The 12,627-nt window shown below is 34.3% G+C and overlaps 1 protein-coding gene and 1 non-coding gene across 2 annotated transcripts; one reads left to right on the top strand and one right to left on the bottom strand.

Annotated features, from left to right (window-relative positions):
- The first annotated feature begins 7,161 nt into the window (after positions 1-7,161).
- TRNAE-UUC (transfer RNA glutamic acid (anticodon UUC)) lies at positions 7,162-7,233 on the top strand. The gene has a single exon. It is a non-coding gene; the product is annotated as a tRNA-Glu (tRNA).
- Positions 7,234-7,636: 403 nt separating this feature from the next.
- On the bottom strand, positions 7,637-11,779 carry LOC143530731 (uncharacterized protein At1g01500-like). Its single transcript, XM_077026189.1, has 2 exons — positions 10,372-11,779; positions 7,637-8,019 (listed from the first exon to the last, which is right to left on the bottom strand). The coding sequence occupies exons 1-2, from the start codon at positions 11,092-11,094 to the stop codon at positions 7,795-7,797; spliced, it is 948 nt and encodes a 315-aa protein (XP_076882304.1). The 5' UTR covers positions 11,095-11,779; the 3' UTR covers positions 7,637-7,794.
- Between the last annotated feature and the right edge of the window lie 848 nt (positions 11,780-12,627).

Here is a 12,627-nt window from a genome sequence, read left to right as displayed (position 1 = left end):
TAGCATGAGGATGACACATGGCATGGATTGAATGGCTGACATCTGAAGATGAAAGAAATAATGTTTTAAACATAATGTTTTGTGCTATGGTATCAAAGAAAAGATTTAATGTTTTGTAACGAATGCTTTAAGATAAAGTTTCCGCGAAAGTTTTAATTAACTCTGATTTGTAAGAACTGTGTTTATGAGTAAATCCGACGCTAAAGTAGGGTTACCGGGAATGGGGCCTTACACGGACCATCCGACGATCTAAGTAATTATGGATGCATACGTAATTACCAAAGTCCTCGCATGGAAATCATGATTCGAATAGTTGTGTGTCATAATAAAGAACTGGAAGTAGTTGAGATAACGGTACGAATGTAAAGATGATAAGGACATGGTGGATACGCCGCTGGTATATCCTATATATAAGTGCCCTTATCGGATTTTCATTTGAAGTGTTACTTCAACTATCTAAAGTTCTGTATTATGTATATTTATTATTTATTGTTGTTGCTATAGTATCTCTTGATTTCGGGACGAAATTCCCTAAAGTAGGGGAGACTGTAATAACCAGGATTTTTTTTCTAGTTTTTGATTTACGATATTACCGACTATCGTTTATATCCAAAGCACACCCTAAACTTCAAGTTCTAGCTAGATATGATTCCAACCTCAAGTATAGGGACCATAGATGAAAATCAGTGATATTATTATCCATTTTAGTCTTCTAACCCGTTTATACTTGGATCCAAACCCAACCCGAACCCGAATTGAGTAATTATAAACCCTAACTGGTTCTTGAGCCCAAATCCATCAACCAAAGTTTAATTAGGTGTTCCTAAACCCTAATTCGCATGGAGCCGACCCTAATCCCTCATTCAGTTACGTTTAGAAGGATCCAGAAAGTGGGCCTTAACTTATTATTCACGTAATAAACCCTAATTTGCAAACCTATATAGATCGTTGATCATAACGCAATTAAACACACATCTACAACCCCTTAGACGTCGCCTACAAATCCCCCAACCTTAATTGATATATAGCAGCCTCTTGTCTGTTCGTTCGTAACCATCTCGTCGCACTGCTCTGTTCAATTAAAGCCTGTTAGCATCGATTTAAGGTAATTAAATTATACAGTCATTATCTCGATTCCGTTCTGATCAAAAGCCCTAAGGCTTAATTGATTAACAATAACGGATTTGGTCAATTGAATTCGGTAGGGTTCATATCAAATCTGTTATTGTCTGTGTTTGTATATAATAAATCAGAACTAGTTTTGTTTGCATATCATATGTAGCCCAGTTGGTTAAGCTTTGAACTCTGGGGGCGGAGGTCGCGGGTTCGACCCCCTGCCACCCCGAGTTTTTAGATTATTTTTGTTAATTTTCTTTTAAATCATTTAAATATGTATAATAGTAATAATAATGAATAAATAAAATTATTTTATTAAAAGCGACTATTGAACTTGTGTTTTCCTCATCTTTCGTCCGTGTTAATATCAAATAAATTAAATATTATTGATATAATATATATATATAAGGCAAACTTTATATATACTTTAACGAACTAATAATGTTTAAAGATGTATTTTATTCATATAATGTTTTTATATAATATTATATTATATTATATATTATAATATACTTTTAAACGGATTCATAACAACTAATAATTTTTCATACAATATCTTTTATAAAATAAAATATTATATGACTTAATAGCTTTATAATTTATCGAACTCGCTTATCCGATCTAGTTCATTAACTTAGCGTATCCACATTCTATTTTCCTTATTAGGCCTTATCGTCAACGCGCGTGATCCGCGTCATTCTTATTGTTATCTATTCACTTGTGTTCGTCTATTGAGGTGAGTACCTCATTCCCCTCTTTTTACTCGTTTTCATATTGTTTTGGGGACATATGCGTAAAACTTATATTTCTCATATATACTTATACTCAAAACTGCAACTATTGCCTTATGTGTTAACAACTTATACCTTACTTGTTTATGTGCTTACATGCTTTACGTGAACCGCATTCGGAGAGGTCCAACATAATCTCATAATAGTATGATCATGCGCCAGTCGTATAGCCTTTGTGCTTCTCGAAACTCAGTTATACTTGCTCATTTGGTTAATTTGTTATTCTCATATGACTTGTTGCAGCTACGTATTTTGTTATATATACTATATGTACAACTAAACTGGTGTGTTACTCACTCAACATGTGTTGACAAAATTCTATTTTATACGCATATGCAGATTATCGTAGGAATTTAATGCAGGTTGGTGAAGACTTAGTGAAGAATTTAAGTTAGAAAATAATTAATCAAGAATTTAATTTGTAATTGTTGTTTGTTTAAGAAGTTGTATTTTGTACTTGAATTATTTGAATGATTAAATCGAATTAAATAGATATTGTCACTTAAATAATGTTGCATGATAGTAATCTTTGAAAAGCTGTGAGCAATCAGTTCGTCCCGGCATTTCCGCCGTAGGTTGGGGTGTGACATTTATAAATGTACGGTTCACATGAACATAACTGAACATAAATGAATGAATATATTGAAGACCCATTAAAAGTTAGTATGGGCATTCATAGGTTGGGCCCAAAAAGTATTAAAACTAGACTAAATCTACAATAAAGAGTAGAAACCGGCATGCCTTGTATCTTCTTGATAAAAATGTATGCATTTACTTCTGGGAGTATAAATCAATTTGTTTTATTATTGGCAGTAACCATAGATGGTGCATGATGCAGAATATGAATGCAAGTTGAAGTTATTTTTTGTGTTATACTTTACATTTATTTTTTTGAATTCTTTATTCCAGTTAAAAAAGTTAAACAAAACAGATCAAGGTTTGCAGAGGATCTACGCTTTATATCATCATTTCTCTGGATGCACCATCCTTGACAAATGCTATCGGTTTTTATCCAAAAATAAGTAAGCTGATTATTTAAGAGTATTTGTGATGCACTTTTAGGCGTGATCTTTTTAAGTAATACACTTTTGTTTATTGTAATTCACATGTTAGAGCTGTCATATTAGGACTTAGATACCATAAACAATATCCTAGGCTTTTAGCTGATTTTGAAGTTCCTGCCATGTAATTTGGGTTTGGACTTAACTGGTTTCAAAAAAAAGAGATCTCAAACTGATTAGAAAGCGGCAATTCAATTTGGTTTCACACCGTTTATCTTAAATCGGTTTATAAAGTTGTTCATTTTTTGTTTCGCAACTGGTATTTTACGCCTACATTGAAGCTAAGAATAAGAAAACCAACAAATGTTCTATATAGTATATTACGAGTGGATTGATAAACTAACATAAAACGAATGTCCCGTTCAAAAATTGTCGTTACCGCTGCATCGTGCGGGCTTCTACTACTGTATATATATATATATATATTATAGGTGAGGATCCTAAGAGAACTCTTTGAAAATTGAGAACTTTGAGAACCATTTTGGACCACTAAAACAAAAAAAAAATCTTGTTATACGCATGTGTATAATTTTATTTAATCTCTAGTTACATAATATACACATATGTACATTATCGTCTAACTTAAACTGTAGATATGTGTCTATAAGAAAACATGTATGTACATATATGTACATATTATGCATATATGTATAATTTAGCTAAACTGGGAATTTTTTTTATTTTTATTTTTGTTTTTATTTTTAATGAAACCAAGATGATAAATAAGACTTTTGGTTTTTACTTTTTTTATTTTTGTTTTATGATTTTTTGTATTTTTGAATTTTTTTTTGTGGTCCAAATAGTTCTCAATTTTTAAATAGTTCTCACATGATCTTAATCCTATACATATATATATATATATATATATATATGGGTGGGTTAACGTACAATAATAGCTTATCGTACATTACGTACGCGACCATCGAGAGTGTTAGATTAAAAAACATGCGGTGGCAATTTCGTAAATTTCCCAACAGCAGTTTGCAAAAATAATTCGTCGATTACAAATCGACTCTAATCCAAATTCGGAACTCGTCGCTCAATCTAACCTAATTTCTAAACTCTATTCATAGCTTAAAATATGAAATCTCTAAAGTCAAAAACCAAATCAAAATCGAACGTCATTGAACATCAAGAAATCTTCAAAATTTATAAAAATGATGATTTAATCAATCGAATTGATGTGTAGAAGTATTTAGATTCATCAATCGATTATGTAATTTCATAAATAATGCACTCAATCGAGCTCTGATTAGGGTTCAAATTATTACGTTTAAACGTTCTGAAAAAAAAAACTGAACATCTTTAAACGTTCTAATACGTTCAACGAAGTTCTGACCAAAAAAGAACATCTTTAAACGTTCTGAAACAAAACTGAACATCTTTAGACGTTCAAAGAAGTTCTAACAAAAAAGAACATCTTTAAACGTTCTGACCAAAAATGAACGTCTTTAAATGTTCTAATACGTTCAAAGAAGTTCGGAACTTCTAAAGTAACAAAAAAGTCCAAAAACACTTATACGTTCAGACATTTAAATGAACAACTTTAAAAGTTCAGAAGTTCGTATCTAAAATTAAACACCAGTAACATGAAATTGAACACTGAAATCACTTCATATAATCTCGTAATCATCAAACAATTATCAATCGATCGTCAATTTGATCATCGATTCGATCATAAGAACAAAATATGGAACGTCTGCAACTAGGGTTCTGCAAATGGCGTATTTCATTTCAAATCAATTGAAGTGTGTGTCTGCAAATGACGCTGGTGACGACAGTTGAATTGATGCAACGGTTAATTAGGATGGAAACGATTTGAAATAATTTACAAATTTGTCACTACGTGTTTTTTGTAATCTAGGGTTGATGGTGTCGTGTACGTAATGTACGATAAGAGATTATTGTATATTATCCTTTACATATATATATTATGTGCAGAGAATGGACATACTTTAGTGAGTGAAATAAAAGAGTGAATCTCACACTAAAAGTTAGAGAATAATAGAAAGCTAGAGAGCGGACCGAGACTTCGGTGGTGCTACAACATTTACTACGACCGTGAGCCATGTGGCGCCTAGCTGCCATGAATGGAAGAGGAACGAATGGATTGGGGATGCTAACGAATAACTTAACACAACTAGCTCAAGTGAACAGGGGCGCGAATGGGTAGAAGTGAAGGATTAGATCTAGTCAGCGGCATGTGGCACAATGTGATAGGATGAATTAATTGATGTATTTCAACTACAACACATAGCCTAATGATAAAGTAACAGAAGATTATGTAATGCTTCGATTTCAAGCTTTCAAATGTCGAAAAGGAAAAATATGTTAGATACATGTTTATCTTTATTATTATTGCGTTTTTTCGTAGTACGTTCAAAAAAATTTGCGCCACCCATGAATTTATGCTCTAGATCCGCCACTTGTTACACATTCATACTTTAATATAGTGACGATACCTATTATGTCCCGGTGGTTTGTGAGTGGGCGCACGTTGTGCCCCTAAAAGTCAAATTGATACGTTTGCGTCCCCGTGGTTTCAAAACATGTCATTCTTATCTGTTACTAGACGGTGTTAGTTTCATAAGGAAAACCGACTTTTTACCTCTATAATATCTGATTCATCATTTGTATCCACATACTTTTGCCCAATCAAAAATTTGTGTCCTTGAGGTTTACAATGCATTCTACTTCACGCTTGCTTGCAGCCACCATAACCACACCCATTGTGTCACTGTCTTTCACCACCCCACCCACTGAGTCACTGTCCACAGCCACTGAACCGAATATAATTCATAACCGGTTTTTTAGAGAGAGGAAAAGGAGAGAAGAATATAAAGCGGCGGATGATGGTGTTTTCAGGTAGGGGAGGTTGTGACGGCCAGTAGCACGAAAGCAGTTGTTGTTGTGGTGGTGGCAGCTATCAACGTTGTCACATATCATTCAATCAGAGATGCATATAAATTATCACCGGATCTAACTCGCCGATGAAGCCCCACCATCCTTCACACCTCTAAATATCGACTCTCCAACATAATCCATATCTAGCCCAGTAATTCATTACTTCTCATTTTTGGATCTCGAATTACAATTTTACAAACTTAAAGACAGTTAGGGTTAGATATTGCTATGTTCATAATTTTCATCCTTGTCTATACGTAACAGATTATATATGCAACTCTTAGGGTATCACATTTAGTGTAAAGATGATAGATTTTAGGCATTTTTTGTATTACATACATGATGTTTGATAAAATATCTCAATAATAGTCTTGTCATACTTTAGATTTTATTGATGTAATCAAGGATATGAACGAAGGTGACTATAGAAAACAAAGAAAATTCTGGAAATAAACCTCCGATAGAGTTAAAAAAAATTCTTGTGGAGAAACAGAACCTTCAACGTTGGTGGATCTAGTTAAATTATATATTGAAACGGTTCATTTAGGTTATAGAAATGTAGATGAAAATGATGTGAGATTCACAAAATCGTTGGGTGGAGGAAAATGTTGATTTTGGGATATCAGAATGGTGGTGGGTGGCGGCGACTTGTGGTGGTGGTGATGGAGATAGAGGTGGAGGTGATGGAAATGGAAGATGCTAATTGAATATTTCAAAACTATCAAATGGTCATGATAGTCGTATAGTCGTTTCAGTTTTCCGTTGGACTGATGTTAGTAGGAGGAACTCCAAATTGCACCCATTTTAAACCACAAGGACACTAACGTGTCATTTTGACTTTTAGGGACACAAAATGCTCCCGCCCATAAACCACGTTACTCAAATAGGCATTGTTTTATATTACTATTTATTAGTTAACATTCTCTAATTACTTAAATAGTTTGTGAGTGTACACACAACCTCAATAAGTAAATAGAAAGAGATTTTAGAAACTCACCTAAATAAAACTAAAAGAATAACTTGAAAACCTTTTTTTTTTCAAATTCAAAACTTCTTTACCAATAAAACTAAAAGAGTAAACAGTAGACAAATTAAAATAAATCACAAAATATGAAATTAACCAAATCAAACAAAAAGCAAACCATATTAAAGAGGCTGTCATGTTCATCATAAACCAAAGCGGGCGCCGCTGCTCTGGTTCTGCTGAAATACAATACAAGCTAGGTATGAAACAATTTACTGCATTTGATTTAAGATATAAAAAGCAATAGATGATGTTCATTCATCAATCCATTGTCGTCCAGCTGTTAGGATATCTGGCTTTCACCCAGGAGACCCAGGTTCGATTCCTGGCAATGAAACTTTTTTTGAATAACCTGTTGGACTGCTATTTTTGTTTTTAAAATTTTCCAACCTTACTGGTATGCGCTTAATCATCTTATATTACACAAAATAAATACAACGTATTTTATTTAATTGAAACGGTTTTCAAATAATCCTTTAATATGAACGATATACTTTTCTTATTTATGATAAGATCATTCTATGTGAAACAAATAGATTCAAAACCAAAAATTAAAACAATCTGAGCCAAATCCAAATCTTGGACAATTTATATTATTTTGATAATCCTCAAAGGATCAAACACAAAACAGACTTCCATCACCAAACCTAATTCCTATTAACCTTTTGGTGACAAAAATAAAAACAAAGTGGGTGACCGAAGACATACACCGAAACAACTAAGAACCATGAAAGATCATAGTTATTTACATGAAGACGACACCAACCCTGTTAGTAACTAATCTATGACCAGAAGACCAATCGTTGTAGAGCACGTCTTCTTTCACTCAAAACCTTCTTAAGTGTATGCACACCTGCACACACTTGTGTTATCTATGGGGGGAGTTGGAAAAACCAAATTAAAGAAGCCGCCTTGTGAAGTTTCTAGTTGTACGATGGTAGGTTCGGGCTAGTAGCCCGACACCAATCCCAACCCCGAGGCAAACACTTAAACCGATCCCCACACCCACTCTCACACCAGCATTGAACCATGATAATTCCCCATCTTCGTTTTCGACATATTCCATCCTAGGGTATAGATGATGGTGCTCGGGTTCCGGCTTGTAGAGAGGGTAACCTTGGTCCTTCAAGGTCATTACAACAAAATATATGTCATTATAAAAAACATAACCATTTGATTCAACACAATCAAAATTAGTCAATGTGTATGTATATAATTCATTAGTTAAATATTTTAATTTTTTTTCTTAGAACGGAAACTGCCTACGGTATGACTGGATGGTCGCAAGTCAGTTTGTGGCCTAGCCCGGTTTGAAACACCCAGAGAGTTTCTCCCGAAGAGCATATCCCCTGGTTCTCGGGTCCTCCCCACGTCCTTAAAGGAACCTTCTCCCCTAATGGCACTTCACACCAGTCGCACCACCAGAAGAGTTGAAACCTTCTAGCGCAACGCAGACAAGATAACCCCGTTTTGGCTCAAATTCTAACTGGCGACCTCCCAAAGAAAGTCTAGTTCTTATCTTTAATATCATAATCAACTGGGTTAGCCATCATGGTTTTTAATTTTCAAAAACTTTATTAGCTCAACGTATCATTCTAAAGGGGTGTTTTGGATTCCTTATTTGTCCCTCTTTATAACATATGGAAAAGTCATAAGTTACAACCTCGTGACTTATGGAAATTGTCTTCTTACATATTAAGCAAACCCAAACATTTTTTGTTAATTTTTTAATAAGTTATAAATCATAAGTGCAAAATAAGGAATCCCAATTCGCAAACACCCCCTGAATATGTAAACTTATTTATGTCTTAAAATACATATCGATTATATATTTGCCTTATCAAATTATAGTTACGATTCAAGTATTGTTCTATGAACATTCTCATCCAACCCCTATAAGAGGTGTTTATATAATTTAGAGAGTGATTAAATATGTTGTGAGTGAATGGTTTTTATATTTTAGAAAACGTAATGATTTTTCTACATATTTGAAAAGCTGTTCACACCCTACAATTTTTTTAATATATATATATATTTTTTTTGTTGTGAGTGAAGGAAATGAAAATAGTAATGATACAGGTATAAAAATATTATTTAATTGAAAATGAGAAAGAAAATATAGTATGCTTTAAGGTAATTTTGAATTTAAGGTATAAAATAGGATGAGAATGCTCTAAAAAGGATAATTTAAAAGCAGAGATAAAGGATGTGTGACAAATCATTTTAATTAAAATAAAAGTAACCACTATATGCCCATACTTTCTCTATTACGACTTATTTACTTTTAAATTTGCTTATTTGTTTATTTGCTTTTTGAAAAAACAAAAACCATTTTTGAAGTGCTCTAATTTGAAAATTTTGGATTAGCTTTATCAAACACCTTTTGTTTTTTAACAAGCAAATAAGTAAGGTTTAGAAGTTTACTCAAACACCCTTGTAAATTGTAATGCACCATATATAAATAAATATATTATTATGTTTTAAATAACGAATTTCTTTTAACTTTTGTTGTCTATGAGACTTGAATTCAATATCTCTCAAACTTTTTCAATCTAAAAAGTTTAAAGATTTTGTCATTTTCAACACACCACTAACCCATCACTTAAATAAATATATTATTAGTTTTTTCAATGTTTTCACATCCTATTTACGACTTCTATAGAACGAACGAAGTAGATGCATGTATTATTGAAGCGTGGCGACTCACTTTGGAAAAAGGTGCCAGCAGCCATGCTGTTCTGGCCCTGACCCTCATCAAGATAAGGTTACAGAACATAGTTAAATGTGAAGCACTTGTCTTTTTCCCAAAAAGGCAAAACAATTTTTCATGGGACAAAAGTACCATTTTCTTTGTGGGCCCCACTCTCGTACCCTAGAAAACCAACTTAACATATACTCTTGTGACATTTCTAGGCCACAAAAGATGAACGAAGTCCACACCGGGGCATGACCGTAGACAGTTTTCACTACCTTTAAAATTATAGTTGGGAAATAAATCTTATCGTGTTAAACGCAAATACCAGAATTTATTAATTCACACGCTAATTTTTTTGATTTGTTTAATTTCAAGTCTTAAACTCAGGATTGTTAATTCCTAAGATTTAACAATACCCATTTTTTTTATATTAATGATACTTTTATATAAAACACAAACCGAGTTACATCTAGATAATGGATAAGCGAGCAACAAGCTACGCCGCTACCCATCAAAAATAGAATTTCCGTTTAAAAAGAGCTAGATTTAGTAATTTGCTCATTTCAAACTTTAACGATATTTTTTAAAGATTCCTTGTTAGTTATTTATGTTTACGCTATGTATTAAATGTAATAGTTTTAACTCATTTATCAATTGTTAAACCTTAAAAAAGGTAGGAAAATCTACCAACATGTTACCAAAACACTAGAGCATCCTAAACCATACTGATCATAAAATAGAAACATTACTCAAAATAATCAAAACACAACAATCACATACCTTCAAAACAATGCTAGAAGATGAACCTTCTCCGTTGGCCATTGTTTCATTTTCGGGTATAGCTTTAAGAACCCCCTTCTTCGCTTGCTTCTTTCTACAACTAAGCTGTAACGTCTTCGTCAATATTATCGGGTCACCCACAAAACTACCAGCCGAACAAACCTCAATCGAAGGCGGTTCCATCTCAAGCCCCATATTATGCTTCCCTTTCAAAAACCCGTTACCAACAACCATATCCGTCTCGCACTCCATTCTCCATTTCGAAACGTACCCGTTTGAACATTCACCATGAAATCCATTGCTATGACACAAATCAAACGTACCCGAAACTAAAAGAACATCGTTATCAAAAACCTCAAAATTCACACTCCCCGTTGTCCTAAGACTATCGGTCGTAACAAACGTAACTTCCTCGGACTTTTTGTCTATACGGTCTCTCCTTAAAAGGGTTGTTACGCCATCCGAGTATATGCTAGTTCTAGCACCGTTAACTTCTAGTAACGTGTCACGATTAAGTGGCACATGGTTAAGTGTGAGATACTCGGGGATTGATTCGTTGTTGAGGTCACATTTGCTAATCCTAATGTAGAAAACTCTTAAATCAAGCCAAGCTAGAGATGACTTCGGGCCAGGGTGGTGCCTTGGCCCGTGGTACCGGTACCCATTTTCTACACGGGCCGGAGTCTCCATGGTCTTGTGATAGTCTAAAAGATGAAGCCCCATTCTTGAGAGCCTGATTTTGCCATTACTTGATGCTAGTTTTGAAAACCCGTGTTAAGATCATCTAGAGAGGCGACTTTATGCTATTCAGAACATAAACTTTAATTTGATCATTTGATTGATGATGCAAAAGAGTTGAAACCCTTGAAAAGAAAGGGTGAATGAAATGAATCTTGTAACAAGTTATATGATATTTTATAAGAATGGAGGGAAGATGTATGTATAGGAGTTTAGAAAGGAGGAGGAAGGCTAAAACAAGGAGCAAAAGATAAGACAAAAGTTGAAGAGATAGGAATAGGTATGGGAGGCATTTAATATATATATTGTTGTAAAAGGGTACAAGCTGACATTTTTTACGTGTCATGTTCATGATGTCCATGGATTGATGGATCGAATGTTCAAATCTTATTTGAATTTAAGAATCATTGCAAACACATGAACCCTAACACGACTAGTGTATTCGCATGTTGACACAAACACGACAAATTTTTTTTACATACTAAAACTCTAAATTTACATATGTGATCATAACTTTTTATTAACGTGGTTATGAATATGTATACCAGCTTATTTTTAAACTTTCAATTTTGGCATACCAGATAGATTAAGTTATTACATGAACACTTTTTTAAATATCGAAAAATAAATGGGTTAAACAAATCAACCCGCAAATAGATTGGTTGACACAACCACGGCCTATTTAACTAAACGTGTTCAAGATTCGACATGAAACTAACTCATTCCAGCTTAAACAAAACTTAAATTCGCACATTGCACGTTAGGTTGGTATAGAAGTAGGGTACCAAAAAGACCCAAATACCCTTAATTAACACTCGCGGGTAAGAGAGGAACCCCTCATATACCACCCGCGGAGCATATGGATCACCGCACAACATGGTAGAGGAAGAAAATCCTTGCATCACACACAGAAGCATCTAGGCACCCTTAGAAGTCATCCGCGGGACAGGACATTTGTCCGCCAAAATGACCGGAAGGCAATGCCAACAGGCCAGCTGTAGATAACTAACTATCTCCTAGAAGAATAATCACGATTGTTACTTAAAGAATACGTGACTCGCCAACCAATGAACGAAAGACACCTGGCCAGGTTGTTATAACCGTGCACATGGCCAGGGTGTGATCCGTCCTATCATAAGGGGACGCGTGTCTAGGTTGTTATACCCATGCACATAGGACGTATAGCTCAACCTATCACAAAGGAACACGCGTCCAGATGGTTACTGAGATCTTCTAGAAGAGGACAGCTGGCCCAATCACCTTCCTACATCCTTCGGCTATAAATACCTTGTCAACCTGCATGAGGTATTCATTCACTCATTCACATTTACTAACATATACTCTCTCTGTACTTGCTCTATTTACTTAAGTACTTTCTCTCTTAAGAACTGTACTGATTCTTACACCGGAGGGTGGTTACGGAAAGACCCCCCCCCCCCTCTTGTCCTTCCCGTAACGAGACTCACGGTGTCTGTGTTTGCAGGTTCCGGTCATTGGACTTTGGGAAGTTATACTCAT

The sequence above is a fragment of the Bidens hawaiensis genome, unplaced genomic scaffold (assembly GCF_021521415.1).
Source record: "Bidens hawaiensis isolate Kalapana, Puna unplaced genomic scaffold, B.hawaiensis_p1.1 tig00009014_1, whole genome shotgun sequence".
In the NCBI taxonomy this organism is placed as follows: Eukaryota; Viridiplantae; Streptophyta; class Magnoliopsida; order Asterales; family Asteraceae; genus Bidens; species Bidens hawaiensis.
This window is presented reverse-complemented; position numbering and strand designations above follow the sequence as displayed.